The sequence below is a fragment of the Octopus sinensis genome, linkage group LG16 (assembly GCF_006345805.1).
Source record: "Octopus sinensis linkage group LG16, ASM634580v1, whole genome shotgun sequence".
NCBI classification, from domain to species: Eukaryota; Metazoa; Mollusca; class Cephalopoda; order Octopoda; family Octopodidae; genus Octopus; species Octopus sinensis.
The window spans coordinates 34,967,582-34,993,799 of NC_043012.1; the positions used below are offsets into that span (position 1 = coordinate 34,967,582).

General features: G+C 37.9%; 1 protein-coding gene across 7 annotated transcripts in view; it reads right to left on the reverse strand.

Annotated features, from left to right (window-relative positions):
* LOC115220465 (serine/threonine-protein kinase ULK3) overlaps nt 1-26,218 on the reverse strand; it is a 104,138-nt gene that overhangs the window by 51,854 nt on the left and 26,066 nt on the right. For all 7 annotated transcript variants that reach the window (XM_029790592.2, XM_036509985.1, XM_036509986.1 and 4 more), the window contains 6 exons: nt 24,866-24,948; nt 23,464-23,619; nt 21,636-21,741; nt 12,163-12,203; nt 4,184-4,322; nt 2,116-2,183 (listed from right to left, as the gene is read on the reverse strand). In XM_029790592.2, the coding sequence (XP_029646452.1) occupies nt 2,116-2,183; nt 4,184-4,322; nt 12,163-12,203; nt 21,636-21,741; nt 23,464-23,619; nt 24,866-24,948 (593 nt within the window). The remainder of the gene's footprint in view (nt 1-2,115; nt 2,184-4,183; nt 4,323-12,162; nt 12,204-21,635; nt 21,742-23,463; nt 23,620-24,865; nt 24,949-26,218) is intronic.

Below are 26,218 nucleotides of genomic sequence, written 5' to 3' on the forward strand. Positions count from 1 at the left end.
AAAAGTCTAACTTCAAAGAGAGCCAAAAACTGAGTAGCAATAGAGTGAAACCTGTTTCAGTTCCTGGCTGGTGTTTTTGATATTTTACTAACTTTGCTGTTCATACATTAATCCATAACGATAATGACCATAGAGAAGTAGATAAGTTCTTTATTATTTTATTTGTCAATTTGCTGATAGCTTTGGAATTTTTCAACTCTACTTTCTGCTCAGATACTATAACATCTTGATAGGTAGATTTTTCGGCTATGAAGCTTTCGTATAACTCTGGATTTATATGGAAATATTTTAGTGAGATCTTGAAAGTATCCTTGTAGTTTTTGCCTTGCTGATTGATCAAATGCTTTCCTTACACACTTACTGTGAAAAAATATTTTGAAAGTCATTCACACATTTTTTGCAATGTAATCAATTCAATGTAACTTGGCCCTGTATAGTAAACTGTAGATGCTGAGCAATGCTGTGCAATTAAGGACCTCGACATATGAAGTTTTATTCGGTCAACAAATGTGCAGTATTCTGCACAAGCAGTTTTTGCAGAATTTATTAAGTTTTTTTATGCCTGCTGTGAACAGTTCCTATCTTGTTCTCACACAACAAAATTACCCAAGAACCCACTATATTAATGGTGCCATTAACAAATTCTTCAAATGATTGTGAGGACATGGATACACAGCAGTGATCATCTGATATTTTACACAGGTCTGCATTCGAGGGAATAATTTCTACAATGGTAAGAAATAAACATTAATCTAGCTCTTGATAGAACTCAAACTTGATTCTCAAGAACCAAGAAGTACACTACATTACATAATTTCACCCTCAACTGGTGCCTAATTTAATCAACTAGTTAATTAGAACATCCAGAAACACAAACAGTTCAGCTTTTGACAATAAGGGCATCAACTCCCTTCCCTTGGACATTACAACTATTCAAATCTATAGGTACCTGCTTCCTCCATTTTTTACACACCCAGATATTTTGATCAGATAATTTTCAATGGAATTAACTGTTGAAAGTTTAATTGTAATATAAACATGTGTTATTAACATCAGAATAACATCCTACATATTAATTAATGGTACAAATACAGTGGAAAGAATAATTAAAATAAATTCCATTCTCATGGACTTTTAAATCTGTGTAGCTTCACAGTTTAGAATAAATAATTTCAAGAGAACTTTATTTATCAGCTAAATCTTTCTCAACCAGCCCACCAGTTTTTAATCAAAAGTTCTAACCATGCAGCTGATATAATGCAATTAGTTGCTTTGGGAAATCCACTGTTTTAATGGTATCAAACGTAAGTTTTTACTCACATTGCTAATGTTGGTTTGTTGCAAACAACTTTATGGAATTACGAAAACTGATGATGAGTTGTGACCTTAGCTGTTGCTATTGTTTCTTAGCCCTAAGCCAGCAAACTTATTTATCAAAAGCATAATGTGTCCTTCGTTTTTTTAAAATGGTATGGTGTAATTTAAGGACTTGTCTGCTATTTGTAACATTTCAGGTGCCTATATAGAGAATATCTTTGCAAAGCTGGAAACTTAGATTTCATATAACAAAGTGAAGAGTGGTAGAGCATCCTAAGATATTGCAAAATGAGTAAACGTTAGAAGGCTATTGATTAAAATCTTCGTTTATTTAATATTAATTTATAAACATAGGCACAAAGCTGAAATTAAGGGAGTAGGGTTTAGTCTATATCAACTGCAGTATTTCACTGGTTCTTTATTTTATTGACCTCAAAATGATAAAAAGCAAAATGTTATATGTAACTAAGAAACAATAAAATATATGTAACTAAGGTATGATGTAATATATTACTGTCTTAAATCTGAGATGTTTCGGACAGAAGAAAAAAGATGTTATAGTGTTCATGCCTTATCCAAGACTATTTATAAATAAAATGAAGTGGTTCAATGTGGGAACTGAAAGTGAGGAGCAGATTTTATTGCTGAGAACTATGTTGTATCACAATACACATGACATAATATATTGTCAAGATGGGATGTCATACGTCATATATGATTGGGACGAAATGTAATTAATACTTAACATATGATGTAATCAAACAGGGTAAATTTCAAACACTTGCTTCAGGAACTCACCTCATTGTCTGCTTGTTTAAGTTGCTGTACGGAATTTAAAAGGTCTTTTTCACTGGTACAAAGGATCACTGAAAAAGAAAAAGTGTTGGTTATGTAATTTGAGAGAGTGGAGGCGCAATGGCCCAGTGGTTAGGGCAGTGGACTCGCGGTCATAGGATCGCGGTTTCGATTCCCAGACCGGGCGTTGTGAGCGAAAACACCTAAAGCTCCACGAGGCTCCGACAGGGGATGGTGGTGATCCCTGCTGTACTCTTTCACCACAACTTTCTCTCACTCTTACTTCCTGTTTCTGTTGTATCTGTATTTCAAGGGGCCGGCCTTGTCACTCTCTGTGTCACGCTGAATATCCCCAAGAACTATGTTAAGGGTACACGTGTCTGTGGAGTGCTCAGCTACTTACACGTTAATTTCACGAGCAGGCTGTTCCATTGATTCGGATCAACCGGAACCCTCGAGAGGGAGAGTAGTAGTAATAGTAGTAGAATTTATTTAACAATTGCCATTACTACCATAAATACAGTTGGATGAGCTAATGAGAATGGTTTTACTCGGTCAGTTGATCTCTTCTATATTGTGGCCAAATCTACCCTCAACAGACTCCATACTATTTTTAAAACCTTCAATATCTTTTTTTTGTCAACTTGTGTCAGGCACAAAGGCAGACATAGAGTATATATCCCCTTATAAGATCAGTGTGGCATTGTTTCATCAACAGGTCTTTCAAATCTAATAATATCTAGAATTGTTGCTCCTTGCTGGAGTAGTGACTGGTGGGATTCTCAGCTGCCCTTAGAGTGAAATCAGCACCGAGAAGACTCATTCGGGATTCTGGGTTGTAGTCCTTTGCTTGAAGCTGAGAGACACTAGTATCAGTCAAATAAACCACCCTCAGTACTCGACCAGTACTTTATTTAAAATGGTGGCCAAATAAATCTTCATTACTAATAATACTAGAGTTGTACTTATAAATGGAATCAATAAAAGCAGTCTACCAATTACAGCATAGGTATCAAAGCTGAGTCAGAGCCCATTTAATGAAACAATAAATTACAAAAGCAAAAGTAAGTTAATGAAAGAATTACAAAGGCAAGTTGTTGAATTATTTCACTATACAATTCATATATCCATAGCAACAGTTGAAAGTCCAGTAGAGCGATATACCAAAGTTCAATGATCGCATACATTTCTATAACTTCAATATTAGTCATACAAAAATAACCAAGCAGAAATATTTCGAATTTATTGATTTGTGTGATGTTTAGTTACAAGTCAGCCCTGATTCAGCAAAATTATGATCAAGATTGTTCTCAAGTAATATATTTGATAGCCCTACAAAAACTTTTGTAAATTTTAAGAGAATGAACCAAAAAATAAATATGGTGTATTGACAGCAAAAATTCTGATGAAGCAATTCTGAAATTGTTTATGTCTGTTTTGCAAGACTGATGTCACATTGGGTGTTGAAACAGTTACTATGGTACTTGGGGATGGTCATATTTTGCCAGTTAAATACACACACACTATATATTTGGTCTTCACTTCAGCTTTAATATTATTATTTTAGCTTCTTAGTCAAAGTTCTTTCATCACACTCTTGTGACCTCTTCAATGACTCTCTCTCCCATGTGTCTCCTCTTGTGATGCTTATTCCAATTCTTAAATTAGTTACTTTAATGTGGTGGATTTACTGTATATTTATTTGATTACTTAATCACAATATCAAAAACAAACTCAACATTATTGATTCATCGGATGGATAAATCTTCTGTGCCATCTGTGAAGATTGATTTCAAAACCACTTTTAACAACCATCTCACCTCATCTATTGTGGATAGATCAGCTTAAGATAAACTTCATTCATTCATTCATTCATCACACTTGTTCTCATATCTACATCAATGTAACAGTCGCTTTAAATACCCAATCACAATTATTAATTATCTTCTAAAGAGTTGGGCTTAAACCACTTATCCAAAAGATCATATTTCAAATTAATCTTGAAAATTGCAAATTTCTTTCAATAAACAAACAAATTACAAAACTGCTTAAAAATATTTTTGCTCTTTACTTAGTTCATCAAGTGGTTTTAGTGATGATGTCTCAGCAGCACTGCAACTGGTACTTCGTTGGAGGGTCTTCTGATTAGGTGATGATTTCGGTTTCAAAGTTTGCTTCAACTCTTCTGCACGATTAAAATATGTTTGTACCTATAAACAAAAAGAAAAAAAAAATTGAAGTATTGATGTAAAGAAAGCAATTATATTTATCTGTTAAAATTTGTATTTAGTTGTTTTGATAATTTTTCTTTTCTTTTTTCATTCTTTTTTTAAGCAAACTACCTGAAAGTTTATGAGACTGTCCTTATGAAGTTACTCTATCCACTGAATGCATTATGGTGTTACATTGATATGCATATGGACACTAAAACTCTGCTTGCGAAGACCTGTTGAGGCAAGTGAAATCAAAAGTCAAAATCAAAATCAAAATCAAATTCAATGACTGGCATCCATGCTAGCGGGGTGCAAAGAGCACCATACAAGTGTGATCATTGACAGAGTGGCTAACCGGCTTCCATGCCAGAGGCACTTAAAAGGCACCGTTTGAGCGTGATCGTTACCAGCGTCGCCTTACTGGCACTTGAGCCCCGTGCTAGTAGGGTATTAAGATCACCATCCCAGCATGATCATTGCCAGAGCGGCTATCTGGTCTCCATGCCGGTGGCATGTGTAAAAGATTCGAGCAAGGTCTTTGCCAGTACCGCCTGAGTGGGCCCGTGCCGGTGGCACGTAAAAGCACCCACTATGCTCTCAGAGTGGTTGATGTTAGGAAGGGCATCCAGCTGTAGAAACTCTGCCAGATCAAGATTGAAGCCTGGTGCAGCCAACAGGTTCGCCAGCCCTCAGTCATTCGTCCAACCCATGCTAGCATGGAAGGTGGACGTTAAACGATGATAATGATGATGATGATTGATACATATCTATTAATGAGACAGTGTATTGGTCTTCTTGGGGGAGGTTCTTAATTCACAACAACTCATTTCACTAATATATAAATAGTTGACACTGCATTGCAGTACACTGCTGCAGACAGACCTCCTGTTGGTAAAAGATTGCAACAGACTGCCATTCTTATCCAAAGAAGAAGTAATCCAATCATTCGACACAGGGATATCTAAAACAAGCGCCTGTACACCTCTCGTCTGCTATTTACAATGACCCTACAGTCGTAAGCTTTGTAGTCATTCTCCCAATTATAAAAAAATGGTAAAAATCAGCTGCATATCATTTACTCATTTACTCTTTTACTTGTTTCAGTCATTTGACTGCGGCCATGCTGGAGCACCGCCTTTAATCGAGCAACTCGACCCCGGGACTTATTCTTTTGTAAACCCAGTACTTATTCTATCGGTCTCTTTTGCCGAACCGCTAATTAACGGGGACATAAACACACCAGCAATTCTAGGGGGACAAACACAGACACACAAACACACACACGCATATATATATATATATATATATACATATATACGACGGGCTTCTTTCAGTTTCCGTCTACCAAATCCACTCACAAGGCATTGATCGGCCCGGAGCTATAGCAGAAGACACTTGCCCAAGATGCCACGCAGTGGGACTGAACCCGGAACCATGTGGTTGGTTAGCAAGCTACTTACCACACAGCCACTCCTGCGCCATTTGCTATCATTTTAATAAAAGAAGGAAAGGTACCATCCTGTCACATCTCCACCATCTTCTTTCTCTCTCTCCCTCTCTTCCTCTTCCTCTCCATCCCCATATCTGTCTTTGTCTGTCTGCCTCTCTTTCTCTCTCTCCCTATCTCTCCTCTCTCTCTCTCTCTTTCTCTCTCCCTACCTCCAACTAAGGTTGCCATATATCTCCTATTTCTGTCCTGCTATTCATATTCTAACCTCTCTTCAGCTGCCACAGAACCAACTCCCTCAATTCTACTCCCCCCTCTCAGTTGAGGGGGTCTTGTCTTGCAAGTTACTTGCAGACCTCACTGCAGCTGGAGCCAAATATAAAAAAACACCCATGATGCTCAGTAAAGTGGTTAGCATCAGGAACGACATCCTAGCCATAGAAACTATGCCGAAGCAGACAGTAAAGCTGGATGCAGTTTTCCGACAAGTTGGCACCTGTTAAACCATCCAGTTCATGCCAGCTTAGAAGGCAAACATTTGATGATGATGATGATGAGGAGAAGGAGGAGGAGGAGGAGGAGGAGATAGTCATGGTGGATCTGTTCAGTTTGGCTCACAGATTTTTTAATTAATTTCTTTTTAACTAAACAGTTTGAAACTTTGTATATTGGTGGAAAGTCTCATGCGGAACACAGTTTACTTTGAACATTTTCGACAGAATTTGGTATTTTAGAAGTTATTTCGTGTTAAAGTTATTGTATTTGGGTAATTTCAACTAATCAATGACGTGTATTCGGTTGAAGAAAGCTACTGTTGTTTGTGATAGTAATCAAAGAGGAACCACTTCCGGGTTACCTCTACTAAATGTCACCACTCTGTTCTATTCATATGGTCAAGCAAAGATGATGCCACTTTTATCCTTTCTTCTTTTCTAGTCAGCACTGTGCATTCCTTACGCTTTCCTTCTACACTATCAACTAGCAACCAGTGGGCAAACTTGTCACTGCCACTACAATTACCGTATTTTCCAGTGTGTAAGCTACTATTTGTTTTGTTTTACCTTCATAAAATCCCTGTTCTTTTTAGAACCCCTCTCTTTTCCATGTATTTCTTACGAACAGTAACTAAAGTTCAAATCGTATATAAACCACACAAACCTGTGGTCCTATCCCATCACTTCCCACATCTATCCTTCATTTTAACCTTTTCACCACTCAAAAGCCTACAGTCAAAACAACAAAATCATACACATAGGCGCAGGAGTGGCTGTGTGGTAAGTAGCTTGCTAACCAACCACATGGTTCCAGGTTCAGTCCCACTGCGTGGCATCTTGGGCAAGTGTCTTCTGCTATAGCCCCGGGCCGACCAATGCCTTGTGAGTGGGTTTGGTAGACGGAAACTGAAAGAAGCCTGTCGTATATATGTATATATATGTATATATGTGTATGTGTATGTGTGTTTGTCCCCCTAGCATTGCTTGACAACCGATGCTGGTGTGTTTATGTCCCCGTCACTTAGCGGTTTGGCAAAAGAGACCGATAGAATAAGTACTGGGCTTACAAAGAATAAGTCCCGGGGTCGATTTGCTCGACTAAAGGCGGTGCTCCAGCATGGCCGCAGTCAAATGACTGAAACAAGTAAAAGAGTAAAAGAGTAAAAGGGTACATACACACTCTCAGATGAAGGGCAAGAAAAGCATGGAATGTTAGTTTATTCACTCTTCTCAGTAATTAAACTCCTTTAAGAACTTCCCTATGGAATAATTGTTGCTGACATCGGCCATTTTTAGTTACCTCCGATTTGGGATCTTTCTTCTATAATTACATTAACCTCAGCCAATTATTCATTAGCCCAAATCAAAGTGGAACTAAAGATGCCATAACCATAACCTCTTCTATTTAAGGCTAAGGAATAAAATATGTTGTTGGGGGACAACTTCTCAAATTCCTCATCTCATCCATTTACCAAATTCTTTTACAATTAAAATTACTATTTAAGAAAAGTATTTCTATTAATTTTTAAAAAAAATACTCATTTTTCTTTTATTTTATTTTAGCTTTTTTTCTTCTTTGCCAAGTAATACATATTTAATTTCCTATTAGAATTATTCAGCAGAGAGTATTTAAAAATAAATAAATACATAAATAAATACACAAATAAATAAATAAATAAATAAACAACTTCTGAGAATAAGGAAGTGGGCTGTTCATTCCTATTTTGCCATCATATGTTAGTAGTTTGTCTTGGCTCATAGCAATATTAAAGGTCATTGAACTGAAAAATTAAAGTAATGTGAGTTGATAGCAGCAACAAACTCTGTCTGACTGGGCGGGGAGGGGGGAGTTGCTTACAATTAAATATAGTAAGGTAGACTTGCAAAAGATAATTAATGATGATAGTTTTTTTTTTTTTTTTTACTCCCATGATTTTCTAAATTTTAATTATTTTTCTCATTTATATAAGAAAAAAAAATCTGGAGCAAATAAAAACAGTAAAAAAAGAGGTCGATAAATTGTCTCATTTCTTTCCGTTCTGCTCCTCCTCGTTATCATCATCATTACAAAACTTAAACATTAAGCAAATAAGTTTTATATTAAGGCAGTGAGGAGTTAATTGAAACTTGTTAAAACAGGGAACTATAACTAAAAGACGGCACGTAAAAAGCACTTTCCGATCGTGGCTGTTGCCAGCCTCGCCTGGCCCCCGTGCTGGTGGCACATAAAAAGCACCATCCGTCCGTGGCCTTTTGCCAGCCCCATCTGGCACCTGTGCCAGTGGCACGTAAAAAGCACCCACTACACTCACGGAGTGGTTGGCGTTAGGAAGGGCATCCAGCCGTAGAAACATTGCCAGATCAGACTGGACCTGGTGCAGCCTCCTGGCTTCCCAGACCCCGGTCGAACTGTCCAACCCATGCTAGCATGGAGAGCAGACGCTAAATGATGATGATGATGAGACTGAGAAGTGTGAAGACCATTTTAAAAGGATTACTAGGGGTTGGGCACAAGGTATTGAATGATGCCAGCAGCAGGAGGTGCAGCCAGCCTCAGAAGACCCAAGTCCAGCAGCACAAGCTGCAGTGGTTTGCACATGTGCATGATGAGCACTGGCAGATTACCATACCAACTTTTGTAGCAGCTGTAACCCCCACCCTGAAGAATTCAGTGCAGTGTACCAAAGAAGACAGGGGTGCAACAAATTGAGGATGGCCTGAGGTCACAGCGCCTTGATTCCGTGCATGCTGAGGCCAATACCACGGATCAAAAAGCATGCAATAACATCATCACAAGAGCAGTGTATTGGCTGAGGGGAGAGCTTCCCCTTCCAGGTGCCAACTAGGGATTTAAGAAGATTGAAGGGTAGCAGTTAAGAAGAAGTGTTGATTAAATAGTACAGCTGGTATTAAGAATCATAATACAGAGAGGAAGAAAGGGTGAAGATAAAGACTATGATGCTAAGAATATGGTGCTAATGAGTAAAATGTGAAGCTGAGTATGAAGTTTTGGATGGAGTAGGGTGTAAAGAAAAGTGTGAATTGAAAACTGAGGAGGATCTAATATGGAGGCTGGAACAATATATGAAGAGAAGCACAAAAAATGAAAAAATAAAATGGAAAAGGTGTAAAGAGGAGGATGGAAATGGAAAATGGTAAATATGGAATAAAAGAGTAGAGTATGAAGATATAGGAATGAAGCAGTAATATTTAAACTATCAGACATAACAAGCAGTAATTTATGACAAACAGAAAAAGTGAAACAAAGTTCACCGATAGAATTTGAACCTGTGTCTTACATGTCCTGAATGGTGCCTGCCATTATGTCTCCTCAAGCTAGATACCATTATTTGACTCTGCTAAGGCAGTAAGCTGGCAGAACTGTTAGCCTGCTGGGCAAAAGGCTTAGCATCATTTTGTCCATCTTTATGTTCTGAGTTCAAATTCCACCAAGGTCAACATTGTCTTTCATCCTTTCAGGGTCGATAAAATAAGTATCAGCTGAGGACCGAGGTTGATGTAATCAACTTAGTCACTCCCCCGAAATTGCTGGCCTTGGGCCAAAATTTAAAACCATTATTTGACTCTGCTACTATAAGGTGGTGAGCTGGCAGAATCGTTAGCATGCCAGACAAAATGCTTTAGCAGCATTTCGTCAATCTTTGTGTCTTGAGCTCAAATTCTACTGAGGTCAACTTCACCTTTCATCCTTTCAGTGTTGATAAAATAAGTACCAGTCATATACTGGTACTGATGTAATCAACTATCCAAATTTCTTCCAAATTTCAGGCTTTGTGCCTGTAGTACAAAGGACTATTTGATTCTACTATTTACACTGTGCTATTTTTATCTCCATAAACTAATTCTTTAGTCATTTATAATTAGCTAAAGAGGTGACTCTACTAATTAATGTCCAATGTGGCAAGGTGTCCTGTCATTATTTAATGTTTGTGAAATAAACCCATGAATGGAATTCTGAATTAACTGTTTTGTGTCGGTGGCATGTAAAAAGCACCCACTACACTCATGGAGTGGTTGGCGTTAGGAAGGGCATCCAGCTGTAGAAACACTGCCAAATCAGACTGAAGCCTGGTGCAGCCTCCTGGCTTCCCAGGCCCCGGTTGAACCGTCCAACCCATGCTAGCATGGAAAACGGATGTTAAACAATGATGATTCTAATGTAAATGATTTGAGATATCATAAGCAGCATCAATTTGAAACAGAAGAGAGAGACATTGCAGAAACAAATTATATTATACAACTTAAGGAGTGGAATGATAGAATATACTGCAATGTAATTAGTTATATTAGCTCATTTTATTTTTAATTATGCAAATTATGTAGACCAATAATTATTTGTAACTCTTTTTCTATATATATATAAAAATATGCCAATTGTTGAAGTAGACAAGATAATACCGACGGATTGTTAATATATCACTGATGGGTATCAACTCTCCTTTAGTAAAGTTGTTTTTTTTCTTTAATAATTTACTTTTCTTTTTTTTTTCAATTCAATTTTTATTGGCTCAAAAAGCAAAAGCAAGGCCATGTAGGGGGACAGGGAGTTATGTACGGGGAGGGTGGTCATACAAAGAGTTCAGGCCATTTTTGGTCAAGAGAGACTTTGAACCGAGCGGTCGTTGGCATCTTATTCCACGGATCTGCAACCCGGACGGAAAAAGCCTCTCTCCTTCGATTGAGATGAAATCATCATAGATAGAGCTTTTCGGAGTGACCCCACAGCCCACGCTCTGGAGCAGGAGTGAAGAACAGCTCTTTCGAGAGGTTACACTTTCCGCTTATGATGTTGTGAGCGAGAATGAGATCACCACGGCATCGTCGTTTTTCTTTTACTAAAGAGACCCATGAATATTTCATGGAACTAACTGTAAACCTATTAGGTTATTTATGTTTAGCCCCTTGTGGGCAGTAAAGAAATATATTAGGTTATTTCTGAAAACTTTATCCAAAAACCTGAAAGCATAGCCTCTGTTGTGTCTGTATGGAAAGATAGTCTCTCATCTGCTACTCATTGAAAAGTGGAAGAAATTGGAATACGATGATTACTTAATGCACTTTATATATTTTATGCACAATTTTATAGACTCAGCACTTCTAAAATAAATAAAATAAATATTCACCCTCATTTTCCCATTTCCCCCATAAACAAAAATAAAATATCCAGTACATAGGCTGCAACCTTTCGTTAAATTGCATATATCTGCCATGTAAATAAGCATGAGTACTTCACGGAATTGCACTTATGTGCACGTGTTAAGTGATAGGTGATATAAAAGCTGAAGTTAATTTTAAAAAATACACTTTTCACCATCCACACACCACCAGCACCACCATCGTCATCTCCCTCCCCCTCTCTCTGTGATTTTCTTTAACCTCACCATCAGAACATCATCCCAATCCTAAAATTATATTTCTAATTCCCTTTCTTTATGTCACTGCCTTCAACTAACTTTTTTTAACCAAGTAATAAATATTACGTCCCCTCACCACCACCACACATCATGGACACTCTTTTTCTCTCTCCCTCTTTAACTAATCCTCTTCTTTTTCTTTCTCCTCTCTTTCTCTTCAACCAATCACTTGAAAGCGTTACATTTACATTCCCTCCACCTCACCTCACTTTTTCTCTTTCCCCTTTTTTCTTTCTCCTTCTTTTTCTCCAATCATGTGAAAGCATTACCAACAGGCTAAGTAACATAATGACAAGCAGAATTAATATAAAATATTTAAACTCTCTGAAGCATAACCAACCTCAGACAAAATTAGAAGTTTTTAATGAACAAGGTTATTAATAAAAGAAAATTACTACACAAAATTGTTGAATGAGAGTTGTGCAAATTGCAATATGGTATATACTAAAATATATATTAACCTTTGCTTGTAGGGCTCTCTTCTTCGTAAAATCTCTTTCATCTGATAAATAGAACAAAACAAACACAGATGATTACTGGTAAAAGAAAAAAGAAATGAAAAAATATTTAGGTTTTGCTTCAAGAAACTGACAAAAAAAATGGGTAGTTTGATAGAGATAGCTTAACCCTTTCGTTACTGAATTTATTTTGAGATGCTCAGTGTTTCTTCCAATTATGTTAAATATAACAAAGAACTAAGTAAAATAACATCGTTATCATTAAGTTAGAGTTAGGGACATAAATTGTGACTAAGGTTTGGTGGAAGGTTTTAATTCAGAACTTTTGAAAACCAGACATTCGTACTAAAGAGCCAAAGCCGGTTTCAGCCAGGTTGGTAACGAAAGGGTTAATGGTTAGGAATTGATGAAATGACTAAGTAAACAGATTGGTGAAGTAACGAGCAATTAATAAGAATGGATGAAGGTTAACTACATGGTATGGATAAGACAACTTGTTAAATAGATATGAGTAGGTGAATGGATTTTAGTATTTATTTTGATGACTCAGTGAACAATTCCTTGTCTATATCCATGAGATCAGGGATATAGACATACCAAATTTATAGAAAGAAATTTTCCGCTAACACAAAATCCTGCTTCATAGAGGACAACTGGAAGTTCCTATGAGACAACTTGCTGTGGGCCAACCCAAATCTGTGACTAGCACAAAGCCGAGGTTTATCTGCTAAACCAGAGAGCGGGAACCTGTGGCCGTCTGAAGGGCAAAGCACAACCTTCATTATCGTTTAATGTCTGCTTTCCATGCTGGCATGGGTTGGACGGTTTGACTGAGGGCTGGCAATCCAGAAGGCTGCACCAAGCTCCAATCTGATCTGGCAAAGTTTCTACAGCTGGATGCCCTTCCTAATGCCAACCACTCCAAGAGTGTAGTGGGTTCCTTTAATGGGCCACCAGCATGAGGGCCAGTCAGGTGGTACTGGCATCAACCACGCTTAAATGGTGCTTTTTACATGCCACCAGCACAGGAGCTAGTCAAGCAGCACTGGCAACAACCACATTCGAATGGTGCTTTTTATGTGCCACCGGTATGGGACCAGTCAGGAAGACATATATTTGAGAGAAAATCATTATATTGGAATATATTTTTGTTGATTCAATAGTTATTGAAGCCTATCTTCTCAGCAAAAGGAGAATTTAAGAAATGTTTATATTTCTTAATCTCCACTTGTGATTCCATGTTTAAAGTAATTACAATTGTGTATAAAACAATTGAAAATAACTTCAAGCAATTTTGAAGAAATTTAATAAAAAGGGTTACTGTGGGAGGGTGCTTAATCCAAAACTTCATCCATTTTTTAAAATATATAACAGGGTTAGCAGTATAAAATTAGTTCTGAAATATGGCATTGTCAGACAGCAGTTAACTTCAATGTGCCCTTTCAACATAAAAAATGTCCCCTATTTCTATACTAGACTGTATCTGCATAAGACTACACACCTAAAGCCTTCTTCTCAACTAACCACCAATTTTTCAATGCCATTGTACACTAAGAACAATGTTTTTTTCTATTCAAACAAATAAAATGCTAAAGAAAAAGGTCTACATACAGTGGGTGGGGTTCAGTCAAACTCTGATGATAATTTAAGGAAATGTAACCTATTTCTTTATTACCCACAAGGGGGTAAACATAGAGGGGACAAACAAGGACAGACATAGGTATTAAGTCGATTACATTGACCCCAGTACATAACTGGTACTTATTTAATCAACCCCGAAAGGATGAAAGGCAAAGTCGACCTCGGCGGAATTTGAACTCACAACGTAACGGCAGACGAAATACCACTAAGCATTTCGCCCGGCGCGCTAACGTTTCTGCTGGCTCGCCGCCTTTTATTTAAGGAAATGTAACCCTTTAGTTTTTAACCCTTTAGTGTTCAGATTACTCTGTCAAATATAATGTTTTTTCATTTACATTGTTTTGAATTAATTCTGCATTGTCTTGTAGCTCTGAGAATTTGATGACGTGATGGTTTATTTTGAGGATGTGGTGGTTTATTTTGAGGATGGCATTGTAGGATATGCGTGAGAGGCCAGATCTGGATGGTTTGAACATAAAAGAAGTAGAAAATTTGGGCCGGATATTGTTAAAGGGTTAAATGCTAAAGGGTTAACTTGAAAAGTTGGCCATCTTATTCTGATCTGGGATTCTCCAGCTAATATGCTTTAAGAGGGAAAGAGAAGAGCTTTATGAGTCCAATGTCAGATGCCATGTTTTCATGTTACTACAAGAGTTTAGACGGAATGCGGAGGACTTAATTCTGATCACAGAGACGTTATCAAAACATAATTGACAGATTTAAAGGCAAAGAAAGAAACAAACAAAGGCTCTGATATGAACAAAATTGGTATTTCTACTATTAACAGAGCCAGCCCAGCTATTAGCCATCTTAATTCCAATGTTGGCACAAATTTACTGAAGTTTTTCTATATCAAGTTAGGTTGTTTGACATAACCCAACTGAGAAATACAATATTTAACACAAGAAACATTATCCAATATAAACATACAATATGTATTCTACTAAATGTTAGCTTCATGATATATATATATATATACATATATACATATTATATATACATATATATATATATATATATATATATCATCTTATCTTAGCACTACTCAAATGTATACAAGCTGTATTTATACAAGTCAATATTCCTAACCATTCTCAAACTACACCCAATAAAGCTATCAACATTTTATTCAAAGTTCTAAAGCTTCTACAAAATATTTTTATAAAACGTCTAAAAGGGGGATGTTTTATGGTTTTTAGATGAAATATCAGTGCAAACATAAACAATACATTTGTAAACGAGAAATAAATGTGATTCTGAGGGGCTCGCGTTTGGACGTCTTTTCTGTTGGCATCGCCACTGAAAACCATAAAAGACAAATTCTCCATTCTTCTGCAGTTTAGTCTTCAAAAGCTGAATAAGTTTAAAACTAATTAATTTGAATAAACGTGAGAGATTTTAGATAAACTTTGCTATGACTAAGATTGATTGTATGATCTACTTTATCATTCTGACATAAAGGAAATAAATCTAAAGATGATGCTTAGAATCTAAAGCTCAAGATTGGAGCCTGGTGCAACCATCTGGTTCGCCAGCCCTCAGTCAAAATCGTCCAACCCATGCTAGCATGGAAAGCGGATGCTAAACGATGATGATGATGATGTCTCTACACTTGTCCCAGTACTTTGTCATGTATTCTCTGAGGCTCAGCAGCCTATGATCAGCTTTCATCACTTCAAGTTTTCTTGATCTTCCTCCTTAGCAGTCGTAAGTATATGTCATGATAGCTTAAAAAAATATGGAAGAGAAGACAAAAACTATACAAATGTTTGTTTACTATTATATAATGGATATAATAAAACAATCTCCCAATTGTTTTGTAAATTGCTTTCCAAACAAATTTTCCGCTTAATATTACTTTTTAACATATTTTTTCCCCTTCTGCCCATCTTTGTATTTTAATTAAAATTACTTAAACCTGTAAAAAACCCACCCTCTGTAAATATGAATAATTGAAATCATATTTATTATTTTAATAAATAGTTTTGTTTATGTTTGTTAGTATAGCATGTTTTAGAGATGTGTATGTGTTGTATGTAAATGTGTATACATACATATACTCATGTACACACCCAAACACACGCACACACACATCATCAACGTTTAATGCCTGCCTTTCCATGCTGACATGGGACAAACAGAATTTGTTAGGGCACAGTTTCCTGTAGCTGTATGCCTTCTTGTTAGCAACCCTCACTAGTTTCCAAAAATGGTAAAAATCTATTAAAGGGCCACAGGGAAAGTGACAAACTTAAAATTAATAGTCAAGAAATCAAATATCCAAAGTTTAACAATAGTATATATACCTATGTGTGTATGTGTGTGTGTGGTAGAGAAGCTTACTTCCTAACTGTGTGGTCTTAAGTTCAGTCCCAATGTGCAGCACCTTGGGCAAATGTCTTGTTTTCATAAGTTTTGAATTAAAATCTTCCACCAAACCTTAGTCACAATTTATGTTCCTAATTGGGGAGGAGGAAGCACTCCGTTGGTTACGACGACGAGGGTTCCGGTTGATCCGAATCAACGGAACAGCCTGCTTGTGAAATTAACGTGTAAGTGGTTGAGCACTCCACAGACACGTGCACCCTTAACGTAGTTCTCGGGGATATTCAGCGTGACACAGAGTGACAAGGCCGGTCCTTTGAAATACAGGTACAACAGAAACAGGAAGTAAGAGTGAGAGAAAGTTGTGGTGAAAGAGTACAGCAGGGATCACCACCATCCCCTGCCGGAGCCTCGTGGAGCTTTAGGTGTTTTCACTCAATAAACACTCCCAATGCCCGGTCTGGGAATCGAAATCGCGATTCTATGACCGCGAGTCCGCTGCCCTAACCACTGGGCCATTGCACCTCCACTATGTTCCAAACACTAGCTTAATGATAACTAAGTTATTTTACTAAATTCTTTGTTATATTTAAAGTAATTGAAAGAAACACAGAACATCTCAAAATAAATACAGTAACGAAAGGGTTAAGGCAAAATGACAGTAATACACGCACACACACATACACACACACACGCACCAAGGTTATTGTGGGAGACATTTGCCCAAGGTGCCATGTAGTAGGACTGAACCTGGAGCTTTGGAAGAAAACATCTTACTACACAGCCATGCATATGTTGAGAGGTTGATAAATTCTTTTGTGAAACAAGTGAGATATTTAATCAAAGTTTTATATCTCCACTGATAAATATTCAAAATACTCAGTTTGAGAATGAGTCATTTGGTAAATGAGTGACATGTAAACAATATGACTGAGAAGAAAAAAATACCTTACACGAGAATTTTGTACACTAAATGCAAATATAGAAAAATATGATAGATATAATATCACTGTGACTGACCAGGCTATCAGATGTTGTTACACATCGCTGGTCACAATGCGCTTCACATTGTTTTAGCCTTCAAATGACGCCACCCCGCTGGCTAAGCGAGCAGGCCAACAGAAGAAAGAGTGGGAGAAAGTTGTGGCGAAAGAGTACAGCAGGGATCGCCACCACCCCCTGCCGGAGCCTCGTGGAGCTTTTAGGTGTTTTCGCTCAATAAACACTCCCAACACCCGGTCTGGGAATCGAAACCGCGATCCTACGACCGTGAATCCGCTGCCCTAACCACTGGGCCATTGCGCCTCCAGATATAATATAGTGATATTAAAAAGAAGAAAAAAATTCTGATTAACTGAGATTATTCTGGCAATTAGTAGACAAAATCTGTTTTTAGGGCAGCTTAAAGTCTAAAAACAACAAAAGAGATCTTGTTTAAGTTCTGTCAGTGGGTTTGTTATTTGAGAGTTTAAATTAGTATTTATGTCTGATAATGTTTAACAGCATTTATAGTCAAAATCTTAGTTGTTTATTCATATATACACATATAAGCAGACACAGCTACACACGTACCACACACACACACACACACATGTATTGACACACAAATATGCATACATACGTGCATATTTTAAGTGGCAGTTACTTCAATGTTCCATTATTTAAAAAAATTAATCTTTATATCATGTATTGAGTTCTTTTCTGTTAATATATATAAATACAGATATCCAAACTAATCTTCACATGTATGTCTGTGAGTGAGTATACATATAGGTGAATGAATTCAATATATATATTATATGTATATATGCACTCCTATAAATATTACTTATACTCTTTTACTTGTTTCAGTCATGTGACTTTGGCCATGCAGGAGCACCGCCTTTTAGTCAAGCAAATTGACCCCAGGACTTATTCTTTGTAAGCCTAGTACTTATTCTATCGGTAACTTTTGCCGAACTGCTAAGTTACGGGGACGTAAACACACCAACATCGGTTCTCAAGCAATGTTGGGGGAACAAACACAAACATACACACATACATATACATATATACAACGGGCTTCTTTCAGTTTCCGTCTACCAAATCCACTCACAAGGCTTTGGTCAGCCTGAGATTATAGTAGAAGACACTTGCCCAAGGTGCCACGCAGTGGGACTGAACCCGGAACCATGTGGTTTGTAAGCAAGCTACTTACCACACAGCCACTCCTACGCCTATACGTGTGCAGAAAGATCTTTAAAGAGAAGTACCCAACTGCTTCATCAGAATATCACCACAGACACCTGAATCAGCCAGATTCAGAAAGAAAACAAATCAGTTTAGATGTCTTCTATAAATAAAATCTCATAAATGAAGTTTGTTATGAATAAAAACAAAGACCAATTTTTAATACAACCGCTGTTCTAAAATGAAATTAGATCAACAAACTTTCTCAACAGAAGCTAACACTTTGGCAGTTGGCTCTTCAAAAACAAATGAATAATGAGGAGTTATGCTGAGAAAATTATGCTAATAAACTGAACTAGACATCTGAAAAAAATTTGTTTGTATCTAAAATAGCGAAAATTGTGGTTTTGGTAGTTTTTAACTGTTTTGTGGTTCATATTTCTAACAAACTACACAACCCGTGTACTCCAATTAATTTTGAAAATAATCAAGACCTTGGAGGGAGACTGTAAAACAACTAAGATTTTAATTATTTAATCTGGTATTTGGAGTGTAATAGTAAGTTCATCATCATCATCGTTTAACGTCTGCTTTCCAATGCTAGCATGGGTTGGACGATTTTGATTGAGGGCTGGTGAACCAGACGGCCGCATCAGGCTCCAATCCTGATCTAGCAGAGTTTCTACAGCTGGATGTCCTTCCTAATGCCAACCACTCCGAGAGTGTCATGGGTGCTTTTTACATGCCACTGGCACAGGGCCAGTCAGGTGGTACTGGCAATGACCTCGCTTGAATCTTTTTACACATGCCACCGGCACAGGTGCCAGTGAAGCGACGTTGGTAATGATCACGCTTGAATGGTGCCCTTTTACGTACCACGGGCATGGAAGCTAGTTGGCTGCTCTGGCAACAATCATGCTCGGATGGTGTTCTTGGCACCCTACTAGTACAGGCAGTTGGCTGCTCTGGCAACGATCACGCTCAGATGGTGCTCTTGGCACCCTACTAACATGGGCACAAGTGCCAGTAAGGTGAAGCTGGTAACGATCACACTCGAATGGTGCAATTTATGTGCCACTGGCATGGAAGCCGGTTAGCTGCTCTGTCAACAATCACCCTCGTATGGTGCTCTTTTCACCCAGCTAGCACGGATACCAGTCGTCGAATTTGATTTTGTTTTCACTTGCCTATTATAGGAGTTTTCATTTGAGCCCTTTAAAACAGGTGGTGCCATATCACAGAATATGAAGTGGTCTCAGGGAATTAGTGTCAAAAAGGTTAGATATTAAGGGACTGAGCATTCGGCTTTCATGGGCTCTTCAAGACTTGTGACACTAACATCATTAACAGTTGCAAGTTGATGGCTGCAGGGAAAACAGTTTCAGATGACCAACATTCTGAAAACGAAGGACTAAATACAGCAGTTAGTGTGTCTCCTAAGAGTGAGTAAAGAGAAAAAAAGAGAGATGAATAAATAGGGAGTCCTTGAGTGTCAGTGATGCAAAACCAACTATTTCTGAAAAGCAGAGGTCATTGTAGTTGAGGTAGAAAAAGTAGAGAAAGGAGATGGAATGTCTGTGAGAAGTAAACTGCCAGGAATAATGAGGTGGTGAACTGGCAGAATCGTTAGCATGCCAGGCGAAATGCTTGGCAGTATTTCGTCTGCCGTTACGTTCTGAGTTCAAATTCCGCCAAGGTCGACTTTACCTTTCATCTTTTTGGGGTCGATAAATTAAGCACCAGTGACGCACTGGGGTCGATGTAATTGACTTAATCCCTTTGTCTGTCCTTGTTTGTCTCCTCTGTGTTTAGCCCCTTGTGGGTAGTAAAGAAATAGGAATAATGAGTGATCAATTAGCAAAGCTGACTCAAAGAGCATAAGGTCAGCATGAGAGACGTAGGGTAGTACATTGTGTGGATTATGCACTGAGTAGTTGTATAAAGGTAATGTTTAAGTAATTCTGTAGGTGACAGAGGTAGTGATGACGGTAGAGATGGAGATGAAGATGATAAATTTGGTAGAGGCTGAGTTTGGTCCAGGGTATCTGAAGTGTGTGTGTGTGTTAATCAAAGTATCTTTCCTACCACTTGTACAAGAGGTGCAAGGGACAAATTCTGACAGCCAAGGCCCAAAGAGAATTCCTTGACAAAGGCAAAAAAAGCTCCTGAACAGACTGAGTTATCCTGCTGAGGTGCAAATGATCTGATTCTTCTCAGACAAAAAAATAACTTCTACTAAGCCCAATTATATGACACTGAACAACAGGTGATGACCGACAATTCATGTGATGTTCCATGTATTCATGAAATATTTTGGTTAGTCCAAGGCTATAGAAGGCACTCGGCCAAGGTGTCACAAAGTGGAACTGGATCCTAAACCATGAAGTTGGGAAGCACTAGTCCAATAAGTTTTTCTAATTCAGTCGAATAGAAGAAGCACTCATAGATTAGGTAATAGAGTAGATATTTATTTGTAGAATATTATAAATTTAGTATCATAATGCTAGCAGCAAATTCGTGTTGAAGAACCTTTTAAGTGTGGAAAGGTAAATTAACAGTTGGTAGAAATGGCTGAATGGAACGGTATAACTTCGGCCTTCTTTCTTAATTTATTTATTTAATTATTTATTGGATGTGTGAAAACGCTAAATAGGGTTTATGAAACTCAGAGATAAAAGACAGTGAAAAATGACGTAAAAGAGTGAAGGAAAAAAACACGGTTGTCCCGTAAGCTCGTTACAGTTATGTCCCTTACATCGGTTTCTCCCGTCATTAGCCTGCGTGTCATCATTGAAACAGCGACTGTAAGTCCAGTTGTTTTGTTTTTTAGTATGTAATTGAAGAATGAAGGGGGAATAATAGTGAGGTGGTGACGGTTAAAGAGAAAGAGATGGAGTAGGGGTGGGCTTTTTTTTAAAAACAAAACATGCACAGGTACGTATATGTATGGATGTGGGGAAAATACTTCTCTCGTTCTACCATGATGATGATCATCATCATCGTTTAACGTCCGCTTTCCATGCTAGCATGGGTTGGACGGTTTGACTGAGGGCAGGCGAACCAGATGGCTGCACCAGGCTCCAGTCTTGATCTGGCAGAGTTTCTACAGCTACTTACCACACAGCCACTCCTACACCTATCAAGAACATTATATAACATAGGCAATATAAGTTCAGCATGGCCCATGAAATTTTCCAAAAGTCCTAATGTAGTCTATGAAGTTAGAATATAACCCATCCCTAATATGGCAGTTCTAGCAATGACCCAGTAGAAACTCTGAGCTGAAAGTGCTTACAGTTTTGTTTTTTTTTGTAAAAAATAACAATATTTTAAAAACTTACAGTGGACTGCTGCCACAAAATGTTCCAGTGCATCACTATAATGTTCCAAAGCAGTGGGAACATTACCAGCTTTATCTTCTGTCACAGCAGTGCTGATACATTTAGCCTATAATAAAAAGAAGAATATACAAATACAACTAAATTTAAAGTAAGACCATAGAAATGGCATTTATAACATGTTCATTTAAGGCTAAGTGGATAGCATATTAGTTTGTTTGACTTATAGATGGTGGAAGCAAATGCAGTTGCTAGCATTCAACTTTGATCTCTACAAGGTTCTAATTCTAGCTGCATCAACCTTGTTAGATATAAGGGGGTGAAGATTGACTCAATATTTTCAATATAAAATATAGTCAGAAAACAGCACAGCTCCTATGACCTTCGGAAACATTTTTTCACGCTAAGAGTTGCTGAAGCATGGAACAAACTACCAGCATCAGTTGTTAGTTATCGGAACACTGCATCCTTCAAAACGTCCATGCTTCCTGAGATTCGCCAACACTACACCTGACTTTCTCCCCTTCCATACACACGCAAGCATGTATCTGACTCATACACTGTTCACTTCCCAGACATTTGTACATTACTGCATATACTCTATACGCACTTTTGACAAGCTGTGGTGCACCTGAGCACTGTATACAATAATTTCATTATTATTTATTATTATATTCATACAGAGTCCAGGGATTGCTCATAAGATGTAGGAATACACTTTCTGTTTCTTAACAAATATAGTGTATTAATGAATAAGGTGTCAGTTGGTTCATTTTGAGTCAAATCATATACCATGTCTGATATATTTCACCTTTGCATTGAATTATTCTTATATTAGGCCACCAAGAAAGAAGTTAGGATCCAAGGAAACATGAATTGTATGTATCATGCCAAACAAGAAGTTCAGGCTTATCACAAAACCACTGGAGCCAAAAGTTGGAAGGTACTGCACTGGGGCTCGAGTTTCAAAGAGACAAAACAGGTGTGTTGGTGTTTCAGAGACGAGATAAGATTCTGGAGCTGGGTACCAGTGCCAACAGACAAGAACTATTCTCAGTGTGTGGGAGACTGGTGGCTCACTCTCCAGTCATGGGGTGGCTTCAAACAGCATTCAGTTACGTCAAGAGGTAAGTGGATGGGTCAAACTGGGGAGACAATGAGGATGGTGGAGACGATGTAGAAGATCCAAGAATCCTAGAGAGAGTAGGAGCAGAAGAGGAAGATCCTAGAAACCTAGAGAGGGTAAGAGGAGAAGAGGAAGATCCTAGAATCCTAGAGAGGGTAAGAGCAGGAGAGGAAGATCCTAGTATCCTAGAGAGGGTAAGAGCAGAAGAGGAAGATCCTAGTATCCCAGAGAGGGTAAGAGCAGGAGAGGAAGATCCTAGTATCCTAGAGAGGGTAAGAGCAGAAGAGGAAGATCCTAGAATCCTAGAGAGGGTAAGAAGAAACTGATATGTGCTCAAATTGGAGAACAGGACCATATGATGAGATGTGAGCAGCTTGGTAATGGGGGTTGTCCTGGAAATTGGGGGTGTTGAAATGGAGGACACAGCCTGGCTCTGAAGAACAGATGTAGAAGTGTGAACTAGAAAGGGAATTAACTATGGTTTCTAGCGACGGGTTGGACAAGTTGGGTGCATCTCAATAAACTTCAACCAGCCTCTGTGATTCTGACACGATAGATTATTTTAGATTGATAAAAAAGATAGAAAAATGGTCCAGCTTTCAATTTTCAAAGGTGATCCAAATAGCTAAAATTATTGACCCTTGACCCTAAACTAATAAATCTGAACAACAGATAAGTTAAAGAAGGAAGGGAAAAGAAACTCACAGCTTTTTCCAAAGATTCTGAAGATGGAGCATGAACCAGATCAATAAATGGATGGCAGAAGAATTCAGTGAATTTGATCCGTTTGTCTGGGTCCCTTTTTAGCAAGGAGAGGAGTAAATCCCGACAATTGTCAGAAACTTCAACTCCATATGGAAGCTGCAAAGACACAACATAATTAATGGAGAATAAATATGTTTTTTAATGATTTGATGAAGAATGCAACAACAGAAACACATTAGATTTACAAGAGATATGGTATTGCTATAAAATAAATAAACATGTCTGTAATTGATAATTAGCCTCAACTTCCGGGTTTTCCATCTATAAGTTATTTTTATTGTTTTATTCATGAAAGGCAATCACTTTCATTGTCATTTTATTTGTTCTCTTATCGTTCTCTTTTGCTGAACCACTAAGTTACAGGGACATAAACACACCAACACCAATTGTCAAGCAGTAGTGGGGGACAAACACAAAGACACACACACACAGAGAAAAGGCTTCTTTTAGTTTCCATCAACTAAATCCACTCACAAAGACCTACCTACCACAACACAGTTGAAGTCCTAAAACCTAAGTGCCATGTAAAAAGCATACATGTGCATGCTGGTGCCATGTAAAAAGCACCCAGTATACTCTGTAAAGTGGTTGGCATTAGGAAGGGCATCCAACTATGGGAACCAAGTCATAACAGATTATGGAACCTGGTGCAGCCCCTAGCTTCGTCATTTCCTGTCAAGCTGTCCAACTCATTCAGCATGGAAACAGACATTAAATGATGATGATGATATTTGATGAACAGCATCATCATCCTCAACATCATCGTTTAACGTCCACTTTCCATGCTAGCATGGGTTGTACGGTTCGACCAGGGTCTGGGAAGCCAGGAGGCTGCACCAGGCTCCAGTCTGATCTGGCAGTGTTTCTACACCTGGATGCCCTTCCTAACACCAACCACTCCGTGAGTGTAGTGGGTGCTTTTTACATGCCACCGGCATGGGGGCTGGATGAGGCTGGCAAATGGCCAAAAATTATGAGAAAATTTAACTCAGGTGGAAAGGAATAAATTTTATTCAATTAATGGCGCTAAAAGATGGTGTATGATGAATGATGAAGCTGAAATCAATGGGAAAAGGACGAGAATTGTTAATCAAGAAAGAAAGCAAAACATGAATGACAATGATAGGCAAGAATAATTTGTACAAATGACATTGGAAAATCCCAAAATGGGCTGTGGAATTTCCCGGGTACTGCTACTTGATATTAAAGCAAGGATTTTGTAATAAAAAAAGGTATCGTTCTCATAATTGTGTGATTTATTATTAAAGGAAAGGAATATGATAATGCGGATGAAGAAGATAATGATAAAAATGAGAAAAACATAGTAAGGCTTTTTCTTTACCGCAATGGGCCAGCTATCAGTGATTTTTTCTTCCAGTTCTGTAAAACTTCTGGATGCAAATGGTGCTTGGCCAAAAAGGCACTCTAAAAATGAAAATGGAAAACTATTACTAAACAGAATTATTAAACATTAATATATTATATATAAAAGTGAGGTTGTGTGCTGTCTGTCTCCTACGATTTAGATTCCTAACTACTCCCACATTTTGCGGTGCAGTTTAACCAAAACCGGGTATCTTATAGTCGTGATTCACATCGAGCCCTTCTGGGTATTAGCGCGCGTCTACGATGAGTCTACAATTTAAAAAAAATTTACCATCAATTTTTCCCATTTTTAATGCATTTTTGGCATATATAAGGGAAGTAACTCTCTAAAAAATTATTATTAAATCTCAGAACGTAAAAAGCTACAGTAACACCCCATCCTTTGTGGTTAGCCATATTGAGATGGCTATTATCTCTAAAAATTCTTATATAGTTATTTCCCTTACAAACCCGAGCAACGCCGGGCGATACTGCTAGTATATTATATTAAAACATTACTAAGGATTTCTAGCTTAGTAACAAAGCCATAAATTCTGGGTGGGATGTGTGTTGTTAATTTAACGAACCCCGAAAGGATGAGAGGCAAAGTCAATCCTAACAGGATTGGAATATAAAATATAACTAAATACTGCCAAGTGTCTTGTTTGATTCTTCCAAATAAGGAAGTCTTTGCAATAGTCATAGGTCCTGCAAGAAATAACAGCTCACACTCCTTCAAATCACAATCTATAGTTTTACGTAAAAAGCAACAACTGATCGCGGCCGTTGCCAGCCTTGCCTGGCATGTAAAAAGCACCCACTACACTCACGACGTGGTTGGCGTTAGGAAGGGCATCCAGCTGTAGAAACACTGCCAGATCAGACAGGAGCCTGGTGCAGCCTCCTGGCTTCCCAAACCCCGACCGAACCGTCCAACCCATGCAAGCATGGAAAACGGACGTTAAACGATGATGATGATGATGAAGGACACATTAGGTAATGTATTTCTATAAAAACAGGATGGCCCCATCTGCTCAATCAGGACTAACATGGGACTAAACAGCAACCAACCGGCCCATCTGCATTGTTCTTGTTTTCCAACACTTCTCTGGCAAAGTTTGTGACAGAAGCAGAGGTCCAGAGAGCAATTAAATTTCTCTCAAATAGCAAGGTACCAGTCAGTCGAAGCTTTAAAACTTACAATATAGAGATAATACAATAATAATCACTACAAAAAAATGTGCCTTGCATCAACTTACGGTTAACTATGTTTTTTTTCATAGAAGGGAAATAACTCTTCCTTTTTTAAGGAAAATAATAGCTCTTGATA